The following is a 27109-nucleotide window of genomic DNA, read 5'->3' as shown; positions in this document are numbered from 1 at the left end:
CGACCGATGAACACGGCGCGTCTGGTCAAGATACTGCAGTCGGAGTGGCACTACTGCGTGAGTCACCCAACACTATCGCTGGCAACACCTCCCAAACCACAACAAACACTGAAGACCGAACGATAGGACAGGGGCTGTTGTAATTGGTTAATAGAAACCATTGAGAAAGGCACGGAAGTCTGATTTTCAACACATACTTACGTTTTTTAATGGAAACCTGTTATTATTTTTAGCACAATTGAAAATAGAAATAAATACTTAATCAACGCCGGTTCTTACATTGTGAAGTGTTACGTACATCCAGAGTAATTTGTAACGCAAAGTTGAAGCTTGAAAACTCAAACGTTCAGTCACGTGTTGTAACAAACAAGATCTGTAGGGGTATGTTTACGAAGACTACGATGTTTACGAGTTTGGCTGTTCCCGTGTCTGCACATAGCGCTTGCTGAATTAGTCCATGTACTCAGAATAACGGCAGTACACTGTCTTACCGGACGTCTGTGATAGTGTACTGTACACAAGTAAGAACAGCAGTACGCAGAGTAGGAACGTGAGAAGGTCGCAAGTACAACAGTGTGTACAGTGTCGTAAGAACTGTGAAAATTGTTTATTCCAACTCTGAAAAGGCAGAGATGATAGTCATCTATGGCGAGTGTAGACAAAATGCAGCTGCAGTCTGCAGGTTGTATTCAGAAAGGTACCTGGACAGACGTCATCCAAGGCGCCGCACATTTGAAAATATCTACAAACAATTGTATGCAACAGGTATGGTCGTAACACGCAAACAGATCATTAAGAAACCAATCACAGGAGAAGCAAGTGCAGTCCGTGTGTTAGCTGCTGTTGCCGAGGCAGTGCAATGAGTCAAAGTAGTGTAATGCGCATACTTCATCGTCACAAATTCCACCCGTATCATGTGTCGCTGCATTATCAATTACATGGAAATGACTTTAGTAATCGAGTGCACTTCTGTCAGTCAGCATTAACAGAGATAATGCGTTACAGTTTTATCTCTTTACCGATGAAGCAGGTTTCACAAACCACGGTGCATTGAATTTACAAAACATGCATTACCGGTCCGTGGACAATCCTCGCTTGCTTCGACAGATACAGCGAAAGCGACTGTGGAGTGTAAATGTGCTGACCGCATGCCCCTACATATTCGCATCCAGTGACGCCTACTGGCTGAGAATGACACGGCGGTCGGACGATACAGTTAGTCGTTCCTAGGTTTGTTCGGACGAAGTTTAGTTTAGTTTACTCTTTGTACAGATAAACCAAATACTGCCAGCAAAATAACAGCCATCTTGCATGGTCTTAGGCTGTCGAATAATGAATCTACCAACTACTTTGCACGACGATCAGACTCCTATTATTGCGTGGGAAATGTTCTGTGCTTGTCGTACATCTTCATCCGACTGCACACTTTTTTTATTAGTTGTCGCTAACCTTTGTTCTCACTTTCACAATATCTGGCAGCAAGTAAAGTGAAGCAGCGCTTGAGATACTGATCTCGTTCTCGACTAAAGCGGGATTAAAAGTCTTCTTCAAACTGCTCTGGAGAATATTTTTTTCTTTGTGGTATAAAAAAAATAAAAAAATTTAAAAACAAATCTAGCGCATGTCAGGGTGTTCATCGTACAATTTAGTGCCACAGTTACTAACCTTCATTTGCCTTTGCGACAAAGAATAACGCTTCATGTACCAATTCACCTGATACGTAGTTAGAAACACTGGTGAAAAGCAACTTGTACTGTAAATACTGGTAAGTATAGGAAATGAAATCTATTGTGGAAACAGCACTGAAATAAACCTCACCGGATAGAGAGGTTTCAGCTGGCCATCGAACGATCATCATCATTCGCCAATTCAATCATTAAATGATGTGGCCTCTTCGAGTCGTGGATTCAGGTAGGCTTTCAGCAGTCTTCTCCAAGTGGGATGGTTCACTTTATCGAAATCCTGCTGAAGGTTTGATGCAATATGCGATACGCTAAATACAAATTTTAATGGAATGAATAATTTCCAAAACTGGTCAGAAATGGCTCAGAACTTGTTGACACTCGTTTAGAGTTCCACTTTAAATCAGTAGAATGTGCCGCTAGGCAAGTGAATACACTTATTGTGAGGTATCTACTTCCGATCTACGCACGTGGTGTTCCTTTCAAGGGTTGCAGGAGTGAAACTAGCAAATATTTTAAGACATTTGGCATATAATCATTAACAATTTGTCCATTATATTTGCACTGTTGAGCTCCGTGGCCGTGGATAATGATATTTCACTGTAAAAATACAGCAACCAGCCACTTTTTAATGCGTTTTATTTATGCCAATATGCATTTCGGGTGTGCACCCATCTTCAGCTGGCAAATTACGATGTGTTGTATAAATGTGTTATGTTAGTTTATTATCTTCAATACTACAAAAAAAATTGTACACATCGTACTTAGAATACTTCTGTCACCCAAGTCAATGTTTAGAAAACAGTAGCTTATCTTATAACCTCAAAACCTTCGAAAAATATAACTCTGTCCATAGATAAACCGTTTGTATGTAAACAAAAAACTGTCAGTCGACAACATGGCGGATAACGCAGTGCGCCTGTGTAAAATACGTGATAAAAAGTGTTTGTGTTGTTGCAAAAAAGAAGAAAAGCCAAGAAAAAACAAGGAGAGGAGAATGTAAGTAAAATGAACAACTGATAGTGCGTAACTTTAAACTCGCGAAATTGAAGTAAATGATTGGAATCGTTGCTTTTGCACAGGCCTGCTGCAGCATCCAAACTGCTGTCGAGATTGTACTACTGTAGTAACTGAAGATCCATGTAATTTGCCAGCTGAAGATGGGTGCAAACCCGAAACGCATATTGGCATAAATAAAACGCATTAAAAAGTGGCTGGTTGCTGTATTTTTACAGTGAAATATTATAATCATTAAGTTACGTAACAGTCTTTTTTATTGAAAAACACTTACTTCTGTGGCAACCACTACCCTCCTTTTGTACGTACTGTGTGTTCCAACTGTTATTTTCATTTATTCGCTGCTTTAATCTTTGATCAAATGTTTGACCGGAGCGCATGCATGACTCCCTTCAAATTACACAATAGATTTTTGTATGAATCTTCATAGCCACTGGAAACTGACAGATGGGTTGTCAAGTTGACCAGAATCAGATCTAGTTTTGGAAAATCTGGTTATTTGTTTGAAAGTAATCAGAATAATCGAGAAAAACGTAATTAGTGATTCGAGGAAACATACATGTCAGAACTTCCGTCGGCAAACGAAAAGTGGGAAGTGGATAAATGAGGTATCAAAGAGAACAGCATGAGATCTAGATTTGTAATAAAAGTTTAAGTGTTTGAAAGTAATCATGTTAATCAAGAAAAACTTAGTGATCTGAGGAAAAATTGAAATGTTTCACGAGCACATTATGATGGTTATGTAAGTGAAGTATTGAAAAATTCGTCTCTTCAAGGCCTAGGAATTTTGCCCATAAAATATTGCATTGGTATGCCACTTGACTGTCAAAAAGGTTTCCTTCGAATGGAGTACTAACTTTAGTACATTTTGAGAGCAGAAGTGAGTAGGAAAGCAAATGAGGCGTAAAAACTTCATGCTTTCTGAACAACGCGAAAGTTAAGAAAATCACTATTAAGTATTTTGTAAAATGATTTGTCTAAAAGCAAGAAATAAAATAGATTTGCGAAACATATCACGTGCTCCTCGAATGAATCTCAAAAACATGTACAGCAAATGACGTACCGATTGATAATTTAAAGTTCAGTGTTTAATTTTAAAATCTTAGAATATTGCAGAGTGCTAGATGATATTTCTCCGATGGATTATTCATGTAGACCGTGCAGTCAGCCGTTGTGTGACCTTGACATATTTCTACCGAATATGCTCGAAGGTGTAAAAAAGTTCCAACTATTTTTCAGTCTCAAAACTTTTTCTATAGAAAATCCTTCAGATATCAGGAGAGAGCATGCACATTTTCAATTGGCACCTTATTTTCTGTGCATGACTTCGAGATTCATTAAAAGGCGCGTCAAATGATCCTCTAATCTGTCTTGTTACATCCTATAGACAAATTACCTCACAAAAGATTTGACAGGTTTTTTTTTCAAAATATTTTTCATGGAACGTGCGTTGTTCCTCTATTGTCGTACACTTGTAATTCACTAGTTTTATGGAGAGCACGGTGTATTGTTAGCGCATCTACCTGGGAAGACGCTTGGTCGACGAGGAATGTTTTGGAAATTCTCATCAGCCTTTCTAATAAAGAAAGGAGCTCCACGGCTTATCGAACGTCGCTTTGACTGCTTCACGTAAACTGTATTTTCGACCTGTTGTCTACATTTGACTGCTCCACAACGTTTAGCACAGACACTAGACCGTAAGCCTGTCATTAAGTTGCGAAACACAGACACGGCGATAGAGTGCGTACCTGTTGTCTGCCAGATCTTCAAATCTATAGCATTCACTTAATTCACCCATATTTATTTGCATTTGCTTTGCTGCTGGCATGTTGTCTGCAGTCTGCAAACTTCTGAATAATTAGACCTACATGTTACAAAGCGTACGTAGCCTTTACTCCTCAAATAAACAATGTCTGTTTTCATTTCTTTGATGACTCTTACATATTTTAGTTACGTACACGGACGTGAAATTTTTTTACTGGGCAGAAGAACACGACTCTCGATGCCCTAACATCTATGGCGAAACTTAGTATGCCATTTTTTTATTTCTCGGAAGACAAATCAGGACAAAAAAAGCATAGTGAGTAATACGGGCCACTTTATGTACACCACACCGACAATTTTTTCGTAGAGTTGAACCGTAACTCATCTTCCTTTCACATTCTGCATATATCATCAATTTTTTCAGTATTTCAGTTATCTGTACCACATGATTTAGAATTTAGAGGCGCAGATCGAAATCCACACCTTTCTTTCTCGTGGTTCATGGAAGTCAATGTCGATGAATGTCTCTATTCTCTCGACAAAGCCAATTCTCTCCCCAAGCCTTACTATCTTAACAAGGGTGTGTTAATTAGTTTGGTAAAATTACATCGGACATAACATGTTATTCAAAATTATAAATTTAATACTAAAAAAAATCTTCATTGAGCTAATGCGTATGATCCTACAAGAATCTGAGTTTCTTACTCAATCAAAAAATAAATTTCTTTCCAATTCTGCATAACATTCGTTTATTTTTCTCTTTATTTTGGTATATTCACATCACATAAATGCATTTTTGTGTGTAGGAAACGATAGAAAGGCGAATAAGACAAAATCTGGAGGATACGAAGTGCTGAGAACATTTTCGAAATTGCTTAGAATTTTTCCGGGTTATATGGCCGTGGTCCATGGAACTCTTCAATCCCCGACGTTTCGTCCAAGGCTACGCTGTACATCTTCTGAGGTGCTCCTGGTTGTGCTGAGTCTTGCCGTCTGAGGAGTAGGACGTCGAAGAGCGGCCTAAATACCGTGGAATGTGGGCGTGGTCTGAACCACGGCCATACAACCCGGAAAAATTCTCAGCAGCTGAAACATCCGGTCGTGAAAGCCTTCATTGTATGATTTTCGAAATTCATCCAGCCGACTTTTGCCTTTAGCAACAGCTGACGTAATCACACACAAAACACTTTTATGTGCGTTAATCTTTGTTAGATCTGTTTCAACTGTCGTCGCAGTCAGTCTGCTAACGATGTGTAGTAAGAAACAATTATGATATTACGCTTTTCCAAGTAGCCACTTATGATGATACATTTTGCCTGTCTACAAAAAGGTGTGCATTCGTTCTCGATAGTTCTTCACTTCGTCTCTACATACACTCCTGGAAATTGAAATAAGAACACCGTGAATTCATTGTCCCAGGAAGGGGAAACTTTATTGACACATTCCTGGGGTCAGATACATCACATGATCACACTGACAGAACCACAGGCACATAGACACAGGCAACAGAGCATGCACAATGTCGGCACTAGTACAGTGTATATCCACCTTTCGCAGCAATGCAGGCTGCTATTCTCCCACGGAGACGATCGTATAGATGCTGGATGTAGTCCTGTGGAACGGCTTGCCATGCCATTTCCACCTGGCGCCTCAGTTGGACCAGCGTTCGTGCTGGACGTGCAGACCGCGTGAGACGACGCTTCATCCAGTCCCAAACATGCTCAATGGGGGACAGATCCGGAGATCTTGCTGGCCAGGGTAGTTGACGTACACCTTCTAGAGCACGTTGGGTGGCACGGGATACATGCGGACGTGCATTGTCCTGTTGGAACAGCAAGTTCCCTTGCCGGTCTAGGAATGGTAGAACGATGGGTTCGATGACGGTTTGGATGTACCGTGCACTATTCAGTGTCCCCTCGACGATCACCAGTGGTGTACGGCCAGTGTAGGAGATAGCTCCCCACACCATGATGCCGGGTGTTGGCCCTGTGTGCCTCGGTCGTATGCAGTCCTGATTGTGGCGCTCACCTGCACGGCGCCAAACACGCATACGACCATCATTGGCACCAAGGCAGAAGCGACTCTCATCGCTGAAGACGACACGTCTCCATTCGTCCCTCCATTCACGCCTGTCGCGACACCACTGGAGGCGGGCTGCACGATGTTGGGGCGTGAGCGGAAGACGGCCTAACGGTGTGCGGGACCGTAGCCCAGCTTCATGGAGACGGTTGCGAATGGTCCTCGCCGATACCCCAGGAGCAACAGTGTCCCTAATTTGCTGGGAAGTGGCGGTGCGGTCCCCTACGGCACTGCGTAGGATCCTACGGTCTTGGCGTGCATCCGTGCGTCGCTGCGGTCCGGTCCCAGGTCGACGGGCACGTGCACCTTCCGCCGACCACTGGCGACAACATCGATGTACTGTGGAGACCTCACGCCCCACGTGTTGAGCAATTCGGCGGTACGTCCACCCGGCCTCCCGCATGCCCACTATACGCCCTCGCTCAAAGTCCGTCAACTGCACATACGGTTCACGTCCACGCTGTCGCGGCATGCTACCAGTGTTAAAGACTGCGATGGAGCTCCGTATGCCACGGCAAACTGGCTGACACTGACGGCGGCGGTGCACAAATGCTGCGCAGCTAGCGCCATTCGACGGCCAACACCGCGGTTCCTGGTGTGTCCGCTGTGCCGTGCGTGTGATCACTGCTTGTACAGCCCTCTCGCAGTGTCCGGAGCAAGTATGGTGGGTCTGACACACCGGTGTCAATGTGTTCTTTTTTCCATTTCCAGGAGTGTATATCTTGTGGTTTTATTGTTTTCATTACAAGAAATTGTGCTCTAAAAATCTGAACTTGAGACCAGTATTTTATAAAGAATGATTTCTCATTGTAAGTTTTATCACAAGTTTTTAAAAATTTAAACTTCTGAATTTTATGTCTGGTGGTTGGGGGGAGGAGGGGGGGGGGGATTTTAGAAATTAAGCACTCCACTGTAGTCGCAGAGAACCTGTGCATTTGTCCATTGTGTTTGGATGTTTCCGAGAGCTGCCTAGCTTACAAATATTAGGTACAACATTAACAGCCTGGTCAATGGAGCTTCCTCCGTCGTTGGTACCCGGTGAGATTCATAAGATAGTAAGAAGCAAAGACCTGTCACATTTTAGGAATGTGGATAAATACGTTTGGTTAACATCTGTGAAATAAATTTTGCTAAGTGGCATTACTGTTGTCGGTAAACCTAATTCGAAATTCAACACATAGATGTCTGATTGTACGAAACAAAAGCGGTGTTCCAGAACCTGATTGGAATCTGGGCCCATGTCTTTCGCGGCCAGTGCTGTACCAATAGTGCCTTTCGGGCATGTACCATAGAGGACTCAAAGCGTGAACTGGTCACGGGATATTCCTCCGTCCTTCAGAATTCTGCGCAATCTCTTCCACAGTCTCGAGGCTAGCTAGCACTTCCGAGCGAAGGGGTACAGGGGAAGCTGAGCTTATCCATGGACTGAGAGAGGCTGCGATTTGATTATTTTACTCCGTTCAGACCACTTGCTGCAATTATTGTATGCGACAACTCAAGCTTGTGTGTTGTGCAAAGATTTGCAGTTTTTTGTTGACAACAGTCTTCACGTAATAGTCGTCACAAATTTCAAAGAAGTGGACAAAGAAGAGACCTCAGTTTGGCTTTCTCCTGATGAAATGGACGCAAAAAGAACGAAGTATCGGGAGGATACTATTGTAGTAAGATTCGTGACATTCTTACAATGAAGTGTGTGCCAATTGGGTGGATACAAAACACCTATAATGCATTTCTCTTTACGAAGAACCTATGTGCGCCTGAGGAGGGTCATTTCGGAATCATGGTTGTAAAAATTGAAACAATATCTGAAGGACTGTGGGTATCACTGTAAACGACATAATCATCGTTACGCTCTGGAGATAACATGGTAGTGAAATATACACTCCTGGAAATGGAAAAAAGAACCCATTGACACCGGTGTGTCAGACCCACCATACTTGCTCCGGACACTGCGAGAGGGCTGTACAAGCAATGATCACACGCACGGCACAGCGAACACACCAGGAACCGCGGTGTTGGCCGTCGAATGGCGCTAGCTGCGCAGCATTTGTGCACCGCCGCCGTCAGTGTCAGCCAGTTTGCCGTGGCATACGGAGCTCCATCGCAGTCTTTAACACTGGTAGCATGCCGCGACAGCGTGGACGTGAACCGTATGTGCAGTTGACGGACTTTGAGCGAGGGCGTATAGTGGGCATGCGGGAGGCCTGGTGGACGTACCGCCGAATTGCTCAACACGTGGGCGTGAGGTCTCCACAGTACATCGATGTTGTCGCCAGTGGTCGGCGGAAGGTGCACGTGTCCGTCGACCTGGGACCGGACCGCAGCGACGCACGGATGCACGCCAAGACCGTAGGATCCTACGCAGTGCCGTAGGGGACCGCACCGCCACTTCCCAGCAAATTAGGGACACTGTTGCTCCTGGGGTATCGGCGAGGACCATTCGCAACCGTCTCCATGAAGCTGGGCTACGGTCCCGCACACCGTTAGGCCGTCTTCCGCTCACGCCCCAACATCGTGCAGCCCGCCTCCAGTGGTGTCGCGACAGGCGTGAATGGAGGGACGAATGGAGACGTGTCGTCTTCAGCGATGAGAGTCGCTTCTGCCTCGGTGCCAATGATGGTCGTATGCGTGTTTGGCGCCGTGCAGGTGAGCGCCACAATCAGGACTGCATACGACCGAGGCACACAGGGCCAACACCCGGCATCATGGTGTGGGGAGCGATCTCCTACACTGGCCGTACACCACTGGTGATCGTCGAGGGGACACTGAATAGTGCACGGTACATCCAAACCGTCATCGAACTCATCGTTCTACCATTCCTAGACCGGCAAGGGAACTTGCTGTTCCAACAGGACAATGCACGTCCGCATGTATCCCGTGCCACCCAACGTGCTCTAGAAGGTGTACGTCAACTACCCTGGCCAGCAAGATCTCCGGATCTGTCCCCCATTGAGCATGTTTGGGACTGGATGAAGCGTCGTCTCACGCGGTCTGCACGTCCAGCACGAACGCTGGTCCAACTGAGGCGCCAGGTGGAAATGGCATGGCAAGCCGTTCCACAGGACTACATCCAGCATCTCTACGATCGTTTCCATGGGAGAATAGCAGCCTGCATTGCTGCGAAAGGTGGATATACACTGTACTAGTGCCGACATTGTGCATGCTCTGTTGCCTGTGTCTATGTGCCTGTGGTTCTGTCAGTGTGATCATGTGATGTATATGACCCCAGGAATGTGTCAATAAAGTTTCCCCTTCCTGGGACAATGAATTCACGGTGTTCTTATTTCAGTTTCCTGGAGTGTAGTATAATCAACACATGCTATTGTGTGTTCGCATAGCAGCGGCTCCCTAGTGCTGCTCGATACATATCGACACATGTCGGTAGTCTTCGTGACTCTGACGTCATGTTTTGAACAGCTGCTCGCCGCAACGTTCAAACAGTCGCTTTGTATCTGCTCGATAAATGTGTGTCCAGTATTAATTACTGAAGCATTTAGCGGAAAATGGCGATGAAGGTATTCATGTCCTATAGGTATCACCCACAATTCCGACTTCCCGAAGCGTTAAGAAAAACGGAACAGTTTGTGACATGAGGCACGTAGTTGAATGTTTAGTAATGGCTTCAAATGCCGTTCGTCTTCTACTCCCTGAGTTGTAATGCAATTCGACTGGTTTAAGTTCATTTTCGTTACTACAAATAAGCAACACTTGTGATCGGTATGTGGCCCCACAGTTGCTAGCAATACAAGATAATGAGAAAAAAAAAAACATTCCCCCGGCTCTCCTTTGTTCGCCCCACGCTCCTGCCCATCGCATCTCCTTGTACTGTCAAGTTCACTCTTGCCAGGAACGGCGCTAAATTATAATTACGTTACGATTTAATACACATCTACTAATTTAAATCCCTAATGCCTACTTGTTCCAGTGGGTTCAAAAAACAAAAAAAATCTCTAGGAGGTTACGGAACGCCGTTCCGGCGCATTACGGCCGAAGTTAATCCCTGCCCCAGTGACAGAGAGGAAAACTTACCCGTTTGCCGGTGTTCATCTAATCTGGTGCGGCCAACTCTGTCGACCTTATACGCAAACAGGCGCTCATGGAGCTGTTTCTCTATACGTTGTCCATACTAAAAAGAAACCTGAGTAACTGAAATTTCTTTTTCAAATGAAGCTTACTTTAACAAGTCATGTAATTAGAAACGTTTTAAAGCATAGTAATTCGGTTCTTGAGTATTACTCCGCAAAGTTAGCCAATGAATTCATTGTTGGACCGGTCTGGACAGCCGCGCGCCTTATCACGCCATTTCCTGGGTTCGGGGCGCAACGCAAGGCCCGGATCGAATCCGCCCGGCGAATTAAGAACGAACGGGGACTGGTGTGTCAGCCAGCCAGGATGTAGCTTTTCGGCGGTTTCCCACATCCGACAAGGTGAATACCGGAATGGTTGCCACATCTCTCCTCGGAGTACACTTACCATACATCAGGGACTAGCCGTTACAGTCTTAATTTTACAGTGCTGTCCTGGTTAATACCTGGGGTTGTAAAAATGTGCCGGCCGCGGTGGTCTAGCGGTTCTAGGCGCTCAGTCCGGAGCCGCGCGACTGCTACGGTCGCAGGTTCGAATCCTGCATCGGGCATGGATGTGTGTGATGTCCTTAGGTTAGTTAGGTTTAAGTAGTTCTAAGTTCTAGGGGACTGATGACCATGGATGTTAAGTCCCATAGTGCTCAGAGCCATTTGAACCATTTTTTTGTAAAAATGTCTAGGGTTTTAGAATTTTGTGACTTGTGGATATTTTTTTAAAAGTTTTAGACTTTATGTTGGACATTGCAAGACTCTCTCTTATAGCCATGGATCTTGGAGCAAGTGCTGACCTCGGTGGAAAGGCGATGCCACCGACACTGCCACAACTTTTCGCTCACTGTTTCTCCTTTGGCAACGCAACAGCTGAAAAAAGCTCAAATGGCTCTGAGCACTATGGGGCTTTAACTTCTGAGGTCATGAGTCCCCTAGACTTAGAACTAAAACCTAACTAACCTAAGGACATCACACACCCCTGCCCGAGGCAGGATTCGAACCTGCGACCGTAGCGGTCTCGCGGTTTCAGACTGTAGCGCCTAGAACCGCTCCGCCACCCCGGCAGGCCAACGCAACAGCGGCAAAATGTTTGTAATATTTTTGTGTGTGAAGCAGTTCGTCTATACGTTTTTGATCATTTTTTCGTCCGACTGTTTAGGAACGAGCAAAAGAAAGTCTTTGTTTAATACTAACCTGGAGCAGGAATACAAATTTTTGAAACTGCGTAATGACAGTAACAGTGAGCGAATTTATTGCACACATTATAGTGGGGAATTTTCGGTTGCACATAAAGGTAAGGGTGATAGTAAAGACCACCTGAAAGCAACTAAACATATGATTCCTCTTAACCAAGTGTTGGATGTGATTCAAGTTCTGGGAAAGTACCGGATACAGTCAAAGATAAGAGGGAAGTAATTTTCAAGCTGTTTTCGAAAGTTTGATATTTGATGTTGCAGTTATCTACACTGGTTGTGCTTGCGATGTCCCTGCCCAGCACATCTGCTCCAGTTGGGAGAGTTTTTTCATTATAGGCAACATTTTGTCTGCAGAAAGAGATAAACTTTCGGTATGTAAGGCTATACATCTGCTAAATGTTAAAATTAATTCAGAATTTCCTTGTTGCAAATTTTATCATGTATTTAACACAAAAAATCATTCCTGGAAAAAAGGCATGTATAGTGAGAAATGCAACTGAGGAAATAAAGTTTAATGTTTCAGGAAGCTCTTAAGACTCTAAGTAACTTTGGAAATCTGTCATGGGTTGGACCCACAAAAAATGGTAAGCCTGCCTCAGTTTCAAGTTCCGCAATCATTTCGAAAACTTTCTCACACTTTCACATATGATACATTGCATGGAAACAGAAAGGGATATGTGCGATCACATGTCGGTACCACCCGCCAGGCACCGTTGCGTTGGTAACAAAACGGCAAATTGCCGTTCGACACCGACAGCAGTGTCGCGGAATCAGGCGAACCCAAGGGCGTGCGCCCACCGAGCGGTTCTGCACCACGAGCGCCCTCTGCAGCCACGGTACAGGGCGCCCAGTGGCTAACCGCCCAGCCCATTTGCGTTTGAAGTCTCTACGCTGCGACACTTCCCTTTGTGCTTCTTCCTTGTGACATTGATGGTTGTACTCCATTCCTTGCATCTTTTGTAAGGAGTATTCGTATGTTTGGCGAAATATCTACATCTACATCCATACTCCGCAAGCCACCTGACGGTGTGTGGTGGAGGGTACTTTGACAACCTCTATCGGTTCTCCCTTCTATTCCAGTTTCGTACTGTTCGTGGAAAGAAAGATTGTCGGTATGCCTCTGTGTGGGCTCTAATCTCTCTGATTTTATCCTCATGGTCTCTTCGCGAGATATACGTAGGAGGGAGCAATATACTGCTTTACCCCTCGGTGAAGGTATGTTCTCGAAACTTCAACAAAAGCCCGTACCGAACTACGTACTAAGCGTCTCTCCTGCAGAGTCTTCCACTGGAGTTTATCTATCATCTCCGTAACGCTTTCGCGATTACCAAATGATCCTGTAACGAAGCGCGCTGCTCTCCGTTGGATCTCCTCTATCAACCCCACCTGGCACGAATCCCACACTGGTGAGCAATATTCAAGCAATGGGCCAACAAGCGTACTGTAACCTACTTCCTTTGTTTTCGCATTGCATTTCCTTAGCATCCTTCCAATGAATCTCAGTCTGGCATCTGCTTTACCGACGATCAACTTTATATGATCATTCATTTTAAATCACTCCTAATGCATACTCCCAGACAATTTATGGAATTAACTGCTTCCAGTGCTGACCTGCTATATTGTAGCTAAACGATAAGGGATCTTTCTTTCTATGTATTCGCAGCACATTACACTTGTCTACATTGAGATTCAATTGCCATTCCCTGCACCATGCGTCAATTCGCTGCAGATCCTCCTGCATTTCAGTACAATTTTCCATTGTTACAACGTCTCGATACACCACAGCATCAGCCGCAGAAAGCCTCAGTGAACTTCCGATGTTATCCACAAGGTCATTTAAGTATAATGTGAATAGCAACGGTCCTACGACACTCCCCTGTGGCACACCTGAAATCACTCTTACTTCGGAAGACTTCTCTCCATTTGTAAGTAGGCTGTTTATGTTTTCTTTATGTAAGTTTGCTAGCAAATGAAAGATATTATTAGAGAACAAACAATGTATTTACCTTAATATTCATAATTGACATCCAGTCTTACAGATTATCAAAACTCGGCCATCTCTCTCCCCACGTCCACCACTGCTGGCGGCTCACCTCCAACTGCCCAGCGCTACGCGCTGTTCGCATCCAGCTATAGCAGTTCATGACAACAATGGCAGACAACAATTCAAACTTTTCATATAGAGAGTGCTACGTAACGTTGCCAATAAAAAAACATAAACAGCAAACTTACATAAAGAAAACATAAACAGCCTACTTACATAAAAACATAAACAGCAAACTTACATAGCCCCCATGCTCCCCACAAAAAAATTTTTACAAATTACTTCAAAATTTGTTTCTTTCACTCCGTTACGTAAAGCCACTGGACGGTCTGTATCCAACGCCTTTGTTAAAAATTTCTTACGTGAAGTGGGACACGTTAGTAAAGTCATTTCAGATAACGGACCGCAATTCAGATCTGCTGTTTGGTCACGCATGCTTCGGAATCATAAAATCAAACCTGTTTTTATTTCATTGTATTCACCACACTGTAACCCGTCTGAACGGATTATGAAAGAAAACAATAAGCTTTGCAGACTTTATTGTCACAGAAAGCATCAGGATTGGGACAGATATTTACACTTATTTCAAAATGTGCTGAATGAAATGCCTCATGATTCCACTGCTTTACCACCTACTCTTGTACTGAAGAATGTAGAACCTCCGAACAGAATCAGAGAGCTTGTACCTTTCCCGAATACACGTAAACTTCGACACAAAGACATAATTGATTTGGCTCTTAAAAATATAAAATCTGCAGCAGACAAAAGGAGAAAACTACACGGTAAAGCAAATGCAAAGAAATTATGTATTGGTCAGAAAGTTCTCATTAAAGCTCATTCATTGTCACATAAGAAGAAACACTTGAGTCACAAATTCTTTCTAGTTTACAATGGACCTTACAGAATCCGACGTATACCACATGATAATTGCGTTGAAGTTGAAACTCTGCGTACTAGGAAGAGTAAAGGTTTACACCACATTTCTCATGTAAAACCATTTATTGACAGATAATCTGCTTTTTAACTTAGTCTTTGCAATTTTCACTTCACGCTACTTGTACAATTTGTCACACTGAGAATCTGTTAACATGCAACAATGTTTGAAGTTAAATATCCAGTAAGAACCAAGAGAACTTATTTAAACAGAAATTACGAATGCATTGTTATTGCGAACAGACGACACAGTGTAATTGTGTGTGTACATTCTTGCTTGTTAGTTGCACGATTAGAACATTTACCAGCACTGCTAATGAAATTTTCATGCAACATTTTGGTTTGCATACGAGTGGATTCTGGATTTGAGGTGCTTTCTGTGAAATGCCAGATGACACAGTGGTTGGTTTGTGTGACAGCTACACGATTATATCACGACGTTACTACAAGGACTACTGTGGGTCTGCATCTCTGGTGGCCCATCAATACCATACTCTCTACCAGGACTGCAGTGGGTCTGCTCAGTGATGACCTACCTACCAATATTCGTCAGAACTTCGAATGACTCTGCTGTGGGTTTGCTCCATTGTGGCCCATTACCTGTCAGCATTTCAAGAGTCAGCACTGTCTTTCCGTTGGAAGGACAACACTACTTCTTCAAGACTGCATGGAAATCCACTACTTCTATGTGCAATTTCTTTTACTAATGAGACTTTGTGAAAAACAAAAACTGTAATTACTATTATGATGAACAATCTGGACTGTCTTTATTGACTGTGAAAAAAATTTTAGCTGTTGACCAACATTGTATCAATAAGTGTGTGCATTTGATATCTTTGTTATTGTAATTATGAAAAATTTTATCAAATCATTATTGGCCACTGGCCAAAAACATTTGTAAAATTTTTTGTGGGGAGCATGGGGGCTATGTAAGTAGGCTGTTTATGTTTTCTTTATGTAAGTTTGCTGTTTATGTTTTCTTATTGGCAACGTTACGTAGCGCTCTCTGTATGAAAATCACTGGCTGTGCTGTGTGCAGTATGTGGCTAGTTTGCATTGTTGCCTGCCATTGTTGTCATGAACTGCTATAGCTGGATGTAAACAGCGCGTAGCGTTGGGCAGTTGGAGGTGAGCCGCCAGCAGTGGTGGACGTGGGGAGAGAGATGGCCGAGTTTTGATAATCTGTAAGACTGGATGTCAATTATGAATATTAAGGTAAATACATTGTTTGTTCTCTAATAATATCTTTCATTTGCTAACTATCCCTATCAGTAGTTAGTGCCTCCAGTAGTTTGAATCTTTTATTTAGCTGGCAGTAGTGGCACTCGCTGTATTGCAGTAGTTCGAGCAGCGAAGATTTTTGTGAGGTAAGTGATTTGTAAAAGGTATAGGTTAAAGTTAGTCAGGGCCATTGTTTTGTAGGGGTTATTGAAAGTCAGATTGCGTTGCGCTAAATAATATTGTGTGTCAGGTTAAGCACAGGCTTGTATAATTGTTCTAAGTGGACGTTTCACATGTATAATTGTTCTAAGGGGACGTTTCACATTGAGAATGACATGCTGCCTTCTGTTATCGAGGAACTCTTCAATCCAATCACACAGTTGGTTTGATACTCCATATGTTCTTACTTAGTTCATTAAACGACTGTGGGTAACTGTATCGAACGTTTTGCGGAAGTCAAGAAACACGGCATCTACCTGGGAACTAGTGTCTATGGCCCTCTGAGTGTCGTGGACGAATAGCGCGAGCTGGGTTTCACACGATCGTCTTTTTTGAAACTAATGCTGATTCCTACAAAGTAGATTTCTAGCCTCCAGAAAAGTCATTAGACTCGAAAATAATACGTGTTCCAAAATTCTACAACTGATCGACGTTAAAGATATAGGTCCATAGCTCTGCATATCTGTTCGACGTCCCTTCTTGAAAACAGGGATGACCTGTGCCCTTTTCCAATCCTTTGGAACGCTACGCTCTTCTAGACACCTACGGTACGCCGGCCGCGGTGGTCTAGCGGTTCTGGCGCTGCATTCCGGAACCGCGGGACTGCTACGGTCGCAGGTTCGAATCCTGCCTCGGGCATGGGTGTGTGTGATGTCCTTAGGTTAGTTAGGTTTAAGTAGTTCTAAGTTCTAGGGGACTTATGACCTAAGATGTTGAGTCCCATAGTGCTCAGAGCCATTTGAACCTACGGTACACCGCTGCAAGTAGGGGGGCAAGTTCTTCGCGTACTCTATGTAAAATCGAACTGGTATCTCATCAGGTCTGTTGTGTTACTTGTTCACTAATCATTTCTGCTCCTTCCCAGTTTTCCTATGATAACAGTTGGCGCATCTTTCCGTATCCCACCTCTCCTTACTCTTGTATATGAAGTTGTACACAACACGGCACACAAACTGAGTCTCAGAGGAGCTGTTGGGGGAAGGGGCGAGGGAAGGGGAGGCAACAGCAGGCCATTCGGCTGCTGTCTACCACTAACATTCCCCAAATCCAAATCCGTACCAGCTCGGGTTGACGGAGGAGATAGAGAAGATCCAAAGAAGAGCGGCGCGTTTCGTCACAGGGTTATTTGGTAACCGTGATAGCGTTACGGAGATGTTTAACAAACTCAAGTGGCAGACTCTGCAAGAGAGGCGCTCTGCATCGCGGTGTAGCTTGCTCGCCAGGTTTCGAGAGGGCGCGTTTCTGGATGAGGTATCGAATATATTGCTTCCCCCTACTTATACCTCCCGAGGAGATCACGAATGTAAAATTAGAGAGATTAGAGCGCGCACGGAGGCTTTCAGACAGTCGTTCTACCCGCGAACCATACGCGACTGGAACAGGAAAGGGAGGTAATGACAGTGGCACGTAAAGTGCCCTCCGCCACACACCGTTGGGTGGCTTGCGGAGTATAAATGTAGATGTAGATGTAGATGTTAACCGTTGACCATGTCGAGATACAGTACAAGACCAGGAAAAAATGCAGGAGAATTATTGTAATTTTGTTAGGATAGATTTTAAGAACCTACCGAATCGTCGTAACTCTTTGTACTTAAACAGATGTGATTTCATTCTACATCGACAACTTCAAATTTCACTACTTCGATTCGTTCACAGTTTTTAAGCAAGTATGAAGTGTTGGAACACGTGAGCCAATACTGACCCTACGACTTATCTTAGAAGACAGATTAAGGAAAGGCAAGCCTACGTTTCTAGCATTTGTAGACTTAGAGAAAGCATTTGACAATGTTGACTGGAATACACTCTTTCAAATTCTGAAGGTTGCGGGGGTAAAATACAGGGAGCGAAAGGCTATTTACAATTTGTACAGAAACCAGATGGCAGTTATAAGAGTCGAGGGACATGAAAGGGAAGCAGTGGTTGGGAAGGGAATGAGACAGGGTTGTAGCCTCTCCCCGATGTAATTCAATCTGTATATTGAGCAAGCAGTAAAGGAAACAAAAGAAAAATTCGGAGTAGGTATTAAAATCCATGGAGAAGAAATAAAAACTTTGAGGTTCGCCGATGACATTGTAATTCTGTCAGAGACAGCAAAGGACTTGGAAGAGCAGTTGAACGGAATGGATGGTGTCTTGAAGGGAGGATATAAGATGAACAACAAAAGCAAAACGAGGATAATGGAATGTAGTCGAATTAAGTCGGGTGATGCTGAGCTAATTAGATTAGGAAATGAGACACTTAAAGTAGTAAAGAAGTTTTGCTATTTGGGGAGCCAAATAACTGATGTTGAAGTAGGGAGGATATAAAACGGAGACGTAATGGCAAGGTAAGCGTTTCTGAAGAAGAGAAATTTGTTAACATCGAGTACAGATTTAAGTGTCAGGAAGTCGTTTCTGATAGTATTTTTATGGAGTGTAGCCATGCATGGAAGTGAAACATGGACGATAAATAGTTTGGACAAGAAGAGAATAGAAGCTTTCGAAATGTGGTGCTACAGAAGAATGCTGAAGATTAGAAGGATAGATCACACAACTAATGAGGAGGTATTGAATAGGATTGGGGAGAAGAGGAGTTTGTGGCGCAACTTGACTAGAAGAAGATATCGGTTGGTAGGACATGTTCTGAGCTATCAAGGGATCACCAGCTTAGTATTGGAGGGCAGCGTGGAGAGTAAAAATCGAAGAGGTAGACCAAGAGATGAATACACCCAGCAGATTCAGAAGGATGTCGGTTGCAGTAGTTACTTGGAGATGAAGAAGCTTGCACAGGATAGAGTAGCATGGAGAGCTGCATCAAACCAGTGTCAGGATTGAAGACCACAACAACAACAAAGTGTTATTTAAACTTTACGCTCACAAAAAAAATGTTCAAATGTGTGTGAAATCTTATGGGACTTAACTGCTAAGGTCATCAGTCCCTAAGCTTACACACTACTTAACCTAAATTATCCTAAGGACAAACACACACACCCATGCCCGAGGGAGGACTCGAACCTCCGCCGGGACCATCCGCACAGTTCACGCCCACAGTACTTCTTGTTAAATATACAATACTTCTTGACAAAAATCAGACTGAGTATGATACAACGTAATTTGGTCTACAGGGAAAGATTATCTCACCGTTTGTTAAACATTCCGAAGTACTGTGACTTAGGCATTTGCATTCGTAATACTGACTACCCGCGTCGTTCACTTCGTGTTTCCTTCAGTCGTGGCATCTTTGCACCTCGTTGCAACAGCACTTATGAGTACTTGTAACAAAAGCTGTCGATACTACCCCCAAAACACTTTCTCGCTTAGTTGCTCCTTTTTCTTAATTTTTCGTCTCTGTATGTTTACAAAATGTGTACGAAATAATTGCAAATAAACAGCGAACAAACTTCTCGTCTCTCTCTCTCTCTCTCTCTCTCTCTCTCTCTCTCTCTCTCACACACACACACACACACACACACACAATCGAGCGAGCGCGCACAGCTATTATCATGTAAACACAAGAAATGAGAGTGAATCAGTGGGATGGAATAGGAGACTAACACAGAAGAGACTGTATGTGAGTAAGAGAGAGAGAGAGAGAGAGAGAGAGAGAGAGAGAGAGAGAGACAGACAGACAGAGAGGAAGGCAGAAAACGATTGCCAGGAATTAACAGCCCCTTTGCTATGAAGTCATTAGAGACGGAGTCAATTTAAGACAGGACAAGCGTAATTAAGGAGGTCGTCCATGTCCTTAGAAAACAAAATCGTCCCCAGCATTCACGTAAACGGATTTATCGAAACTACAAGAAACGTCTGGTCGGACGGGAATACGAGCCCCACTTAACACGAAGCGGAGTTGATTCCAACAGTCGCTGTGCTACTTTTGTCGGTAAGAGTGAAGTTGATTTCTCTGGTTTCTCACGTATTACAAGAGTGCACCTCACTACCCCCCCCCCTCCCCTCCCTTTCCTCCACTGTGTCTTGCGACGTTCTTCTGCATCATCATATGCTACTTGTTTTCATCGTGAACTGTAGCGCACGACAATGTTCGGAATGTATCGCTGACCATTGTTACATCGACAGTCGAATGTTGCAGGTAATTCTAGAAACTAACGGTATTGATTATCATAAGGTTGCGCAAACACTGATTTTCTCTCATCAACAGTCTTTTCTGTACGCATAGCACCTTAATGACGAATGGCTGGTTTAAAACAAGGGAATTACAGAAGACGTGCTTCTTACGCTTCCCAATCTTGGCAATTTCAAACCCAAGGAGATAGCAGAATACAGTTACCTTTGCATAGTACTTGGAGCCTTCTACAAACCAGCTGAAAGGCTGACCAAATGTAAAAATAATATCATGACTTTAATTCTAATCTTCCTTTGTGCGCTCTCAACACCCCATCGAAGAATGCCTGCAGCAACAGCCGAAAGACAGATAATTTTATACTACACCACGATGTTGCCACACACCCAGGAAAATCATACTGAATCGAACCCTGGCTGCGAAAGGCTTCTCTCGAATAACATTACGCGTTGTTGGAATTGTAGGAGTGATGGGTGATAACGCGTACAGCTTTCGAAGTCCTACATTCATGACGTCATTGGTTCAAATGTGGACTAGTACTCGTAAGAAATGTTTCTAAATATATTCGAGACCAGTAAAGCCAAATATTTCATTGTTTCACTTGTTGTCATGCACCCACTACGAGAAGAAATATGCATTGCAACATTCGACTGTTACACAGAAGTGAAAAAACTTCCAGAGGATGTAAAGAACTTACCGCTTATCGGTGCGTCTGGCACCTCCACTGACACGTTTTTCATTTCGAAGACGGACCTCACGCCGGCACAAGTTGTGGGCTCATCTTGGTCGCTCCTGTCACTCGACAACGCTCCTCCGAGCGCACCACCTCGCAAGGACACGCATAGCACGATCAACAGCCTTCCGCAGCACAACGCGCCTTTCCCCATCCCCGGATCGGTTGTCACGGAGACCGGAAATAAACAGGTGTCGTAGCCGCGTTGCAGTGGTGATGTAAAGGGCTCATTTGCTCTTCTCGATATCGTATCTGCCGGCACTTTGAAAGCGAAAAGAGCCAGTTACTCTAACGCCGTGCCATTAGTTTCCAGGCGCGGAAGCCTCCGAGCGCAGTGCGTGGGGTACCGGCAGCCGACGCCGTAGACTGCCTTCGCCAGAGCTCTGCGACGCGCCCGGAGGCCGAGGATCTACTGAGGGCTACGCTACGCGCGTCGTGTGTCCGGCCACGCGCTCGCCGCGTGGTGGGGCGGCAGGGCGCGGGGGCGGCGGGGCGACGCTGCTGGCCTCTGGTGGGAGGAAGCTGCACCTGCCGTCTGGACCGCGACCGCCCGGGCTCGCACGTGTCAGGTGACTTTACATTTTTATTCTTCTTACTTTGTGCTCGCCGGAACAAAAACTTGGTTCTTGCGACTAGAACATGTTTGCAGGCCAGTACCTTCTAGGAGCTTCTGAATTCATGGTCGTATACAGGGTGTTTCAAAAATGACCGGTATATTTGAAACGGCAATAAAAACTAAACGAGCAGCGATAGAAATACACCGTTTGTTGCAATATGCTTGGGACAACAGCACATTTTCAGGCAGACAAACTTTCGAAATTACAGTAGTTACAATTTTCAACAACAGATGGCGCTGCGGTCTGTGGGTGCGCTATTCTGTATGTCGTCTTTCTGCTGTAAGCGTGTGCTGTTCACAACGTGCAAGTGTGCTGTAGACAACATGGTTTATTCCTGAGAACAGAGGATTTTTCTGGTGTTGGAATTCCACCGCCTAGAACACAGTGTTGTTGCAACAAGACGAAGTTTTCAACGGAGGTTTAATGTAACCAACGGACCGAAAAGCGATACTATAAAGGATCTGTTTGAAAAATTTCAACGGACTGGGAACGTGACGGATGAACGTGCTGGAAAGGTAGGGCGACCGCGTACGGCAACCACAGAGGGCAGTGCGCAGCTAGTGCAGCAGGTGATCCGACAGTGGCCTCGGGTTTCCGTTCGCCGTGTTGCAGCTGCGGTCCAAATGACGCCAACGTCCACGTATCGTCTCATGCGCCAGAGTTTACACCTCTATCCATACAAAATTCAAACGCGGCAACCCCTCAGCGCCGCTACCATTGCTGCACGAGAGACATTCGCTAACGATATAGTGCACAGGATTGATGACGGCGATATGCATGTGGGCAGCATTTGGTTTACTGACGAAGCTTATTTTTACCTGGACGGCTTCGTCAATAAACAGAACTGGCGCATATGGGGAACCGAAAAGCCCCATGTTGCAGTCCCATTGTCCCTGCATCCTCAAAAAGTACTGGTCTGGGCCGCCATTTCTTCCAAAGGAATCATTGGCCCATTTTTCAGATCCGAAACGATTACTGCATCACGCTATCTGGACATTCTTCGTGAATTTGTGGCGGTACAAACTGCCTTAGACGACACTGCGAACACCTCGTGGTTTATTCAAGATGGTGCCCGGCCACATCGCACGGCCGACGTCTTTAATTTCCTGAATGAATATTTCGATGATCGTGTGATTGCTTTGGGCTATCCGAAACATACAGGACGCGGCGTGGATTGGCTTCCCTATTCGCCAGACATGAACCCCTGTGACTTCTTTCTGTGGGGACACTTGAAAGACCAGGTATACCGCCAGAATCCAGAAACAATTGAACAGCCGAAGCAGTACATCTCATCTGCATGTGAAGCCATTCCGCCAGACACGTTGTCAAAGGTTTCGGGTAATTTCATTCAGAGACTACGCCATATTATTGCTACGCATGGTGGATATGTGGAAAATATCGTACTATAGTTTTTCCCAGACCGCAGCGCCATCTGTTGTTGACAATTGTAACTACTGTAATTTCGAAAGTTTGTCTGCCTGAAAATGTACTGTTGTCCCAAGCATAGTGCAACAAACGGTGTTTAGTTTTTATTACCGTTTCAAATATACCGGTCATTTTTGAAACACCCTGTATATCCTGCTAAACTATTAGACCGATTTCAACCAAACTTGGTACATATATCACTTATTGTCTGAAAGTCATCACTGTGGGTATAAGAACCACCGGCCTATGAAAGGGGCTGGGTGGGGGGGGGGCAGTGTAGTCCACGATATGCGAATGGCTTTAATTTAATCTTCCACTATTTGAAAATGAGAGTACTTAGTGTCTTTACTCATAATTTCAAACCTTTACGAAATTCTTTCCCGCTGACACCCCCTAAAAAATAATAAGGAAAAAAAGTTTTTGGTTACTACATGTTTGCTCTTCATGCAGTAAAACTATCGCATGAAGCATAACGTTTTCACTTATTACTTCTTTCCTGCTAAATGTATTCGCGACACTTTTTTCAGACAGTAGTCACATATACCACTGAATGTAGGAGCAAAATTATATCATTGTGCAACAGAAGTGATAGACACTGAGATGTGTAATAAACTGCGGCCTCATGCGCGGCTTTTAAATTTATTCCTTCGTTGCTACTAACTGTATTTGCAAAACTTTTCGCATTCAGTATTCACAAAAAAAAAAAAAAAAAATGTTCAAATGTGTGTGAAATCTCATGGAACTTAACTGCTAAGGTGATCAGTCCCTAAGCTTACACACTACTTAACCTAAGTTATCCTAAAGACAAACACACACACCCATGCCCGAGGGAGGACTCGAACCTCTGCCAGGACCAGTATTCACATACGCAGTTGAATGTGCCTATAAAAATATATCATTTTAAGACATATTCTCCAGGAGATACGACGTCTAGTGCTGAGGTGTGTGAAAAACTACGCATTCATGTACGACCTTTCAATTTATCATTTCTTTACCACCAGCTCTGTTCGCAGCATGTTGCGTAGACACAATCCACATATTCCGCTTGTAATGGGACGCAAAATTAGAGCGTCACCCATCCACAAGGATCAGCTCAGTTTGCAGGTAAATATAAGGTTAATTTAGTGTTTTGTATATGTATTTGTAATATTTTGTTATGTTTGTAAAATATTTAAAGTTTTGTATTTTTTATTTTGTACGAGGGCAGTTTAATAAGTAATGCAACACATTTTTTTCTCGGCCAATTTTGGTTGAAAAAACCGGAAATTTCTTGTGGAATATTTTCAAACATTCCCGCTTCGTCTCGTATAGGTTCATTGACTTCCGACAGGTGGCAGCGCTGTACGGAGCTGTTAAAATGGCGTCTGTAACGGATGTGCGTTGCAAACAACGGGCAGTGATCGAGTTTCTTTTGGCGGAAAGCCAGGGCATCTCAGATATTCATAGGCGCTTGCAGAATGTGTACGGTGATCTGGCAGTGGACAAATGCACGGTGAGTCGTTGGGCAAAACGTGTGTCATCATCGCCGCGAGGTCAAGCAAGACTGTCTGATCTCCCGCGTGCGGGCCGGCCGTGCACAGCTGTGACTCCTGCAATGGTGGAGCGTGCGAACACACTTGTTCGAGATGATCGACGGATCACCATCAAACAACTCAGTGCTCAACTTGACATCTCTGTTGGTAGTGCTGTCACAATTGTTCACCAGTTGGGATATTCAAAGGTTTGTTCCCGCTGGGTCCCTCGTTGTCTAACCGAACACCATAAAGAGCAAAGGAGAACCATCTGTGCGGAATTGCTTGCTCGTCATGTGGCTGAGGGTGACAATTTCTTGTCAAAGATTGTTACAGGCGATGAAACATGGGTTCATCACTTCGAACCTGAAACAAAACGGCAATCAATGGAGTGGCGCCACACCCACTCCGCTACCAAGAAAAAGTTTAAAGCCATATCCTCAGCCGGTAAAGTCATGGTTACAGTCTTCTGGGACGCTGAAGGGGTTATTCTGTTCGATGTCCTTCCCCATGGTCAAACGATCAACTCTGAAGTGTATTGTGCTACTCTTCAGAAATTGAAGAAACGACTTCAGCGTGTTCGTAGGCACAAAAATCTGAACGAACTTCTCCTTCTTCATGACAACGCAAGACCTCACACAAGTCTTCGCACCCGAGAGGAGCTCACAAAACTTCAGTGGACTGTTCTTCCTCATGCACCCTACAGCCCCGATCTCGCACCGTCGGATTTCCATATGTTTGGCCCAATGAAGGATGCAATCCGTGGGAGGCACTACGCGGATGATGAAGAAGTTATTGATGCAGTACGACGTTGGCTCCGACATCGACCAGTGGAATGGTACCGTGCAGGCATACAGGCCCTCATTTCAAGGTGGCGTAAGGCCGTAGCATTGAATGGAGATTACGTTGAAAAATAGTGTTGTGTAGCTAAAAGATTGGGGAATAACCTGGTGTATTTCAATGCTGAATAAAACAACCCCTGCTTGAGAAAAAAAATGTGTTGCATTACTTATTGAACTGCCCTCGTATGTTTCATGTTTGGAGAGAGCAGCGCAACTCGCGGAAACAGCATCTTCACTGCCGGACCAGAAAGAAAATTGCTGGCCACTAGATTTCGCGGGTCAACGGCCAAGGAGCAGCAGAACATCCTGTGACCGGGTTGTTGCGTCGAACCTCCAACATTCAAATAAATAAAAAAATTGTAATTTTCCATTGTAATGACGTCACAGAATTGTCAGTTCATGTTGTATTTCGTTCAGTTCTGTTTTGTCAAGTCTGATGTTCACATCTGTATGTAGCATATACGAAGACAATAAAACAATGTATGCTCGAAAGCTTAAATACGTGTTCGAGAATTATTTATGAAGAGTTATATTGAGGAAGAATTATTACTGAAATTTTCCTTTCCCAAGATATTAATGTTCAGAAGAGTTTGATTTCGATTTTTGAATATCAAGGGTTTTACAGTCTGATTTTAATATGGGAAACATAAGATAATTTGCAAGAATATAATTTCCAAGAAGAAACAAACGACATCTAAATTTCAAAAGTTTGCGCAAACTAGTTGGACTGAGTGACGTAATTCTGCACAAACGACTCAACTGAAGGTGTTTTAATTACAGTTTCGTTCAAGAATCTTTTATAGAGTACTTTAAAAGAATTTAAATAATTTTTTGAAGTGTTTTGTAAACGACGTAGGTGACGAAGTCTGCACATGATCATATTTCAAACAAAAAATCATTGACTCATACGCATCGTTACACTACACGCTGAAGGTACCTATGAAAATATATCACAGTACAACACATGATTCAGGAGGATAATTATTATCTGCGTAAAAATGAAATTTCAGGGCGAAATTGGCTAATGATACAGATATATGTAAACAGATACGTGGGAAAATATATCAAATATACATTGAAACGGCAAAGAAACTGGTATAGGGTGCGTATTCAAATACAGCGATATGTAAACAGGCAGATACGACCCTGCGGTCGGCAGCGCCTATATAAGACAAAAGTTGTTAGATCGGTTACTGCTGCTACAATGGCAGGTTATAAAGAATTAAGCGAGTTTGGGCGTGGTGTCATTCTCGGCCTATGGGACACATGGCGATGAAGTGAGGATTTTCCCGTACAACCATTACACGAGTGTGCTCTGAATATCAGTAATACGGTAAAACATCAGATCTCCGACATCGTTGCGGTCGGAGAAAGATCATGCAAGAACGTGACCAGCAACGATTGAAGAGAATCGTTCAACGTGACAGAAGTGCACCCTTCCGCAAATTGCTGCAGATTTCAGTGCTGGCTCATCATCATGTTTCAGCGTGCGAACCATTCAACGAAACATCATCGATATGGGCTTTCGGAGCCGAAGGCCCACTCGTGTACCATTGATGACTGCACAACACAAATGTATCGAGCGGATGGACGATTACGGGTATGGAGACAACCTCGTTTATCCATGGAACCTGCATGTCAACAGGGAACTGTTCGAACTGGTGGAGGCTCTGTAATGGTGTGGGGCGTGT

General features: G+C 44.0%; 1 protein-coding gene across 1 annotated transcript in view; it reads right to left on the bottom strand.

Moving 5' to 3' along the window:
• The window catches only part of LOC126150624 (glypican-5-like), a 258004-nt gene extending 236580 nt beyond the window's left edge, over nucleotides 1-21424 (bottom strand). Inside the window, exon 1 of the mRNA XM_049915887.1 lies at nucleotides 20988-21424. Coding sequence (XP_049771844.1) covers nucleotides 20988-21177 — 190 coding nt within the window. The 5' untranslated portion in view covers nucleotides 21178-21424. The remainder of the gene's footprint in view (nucleotides 1-20987) is intronic.
• Nucleotides 21425-27109: the final 5685 nt, after the last annotated feature.

The sequence above is a fragment of the Schistocerca cancellata genome, chromosome 2 (genome assembly GCF_023864275.1).
Source record: "Schistocerca cancellata isolate TAMUIC-IGC-003103 chromosome 2, iqSchCanc2.1, whole genome shotgun sequence".
Taxonomy (NCBI): Eukaryota; Metazoa; Arthropoda; class Insecta; order Orthoptera; family Acrididae; genus Schistocerca; species Schistocerca cancellata.
Note: the sequence above shows the minus strand (reverse complement) of the source record. Positions and strands in the feature narration are given on the sequence as shown.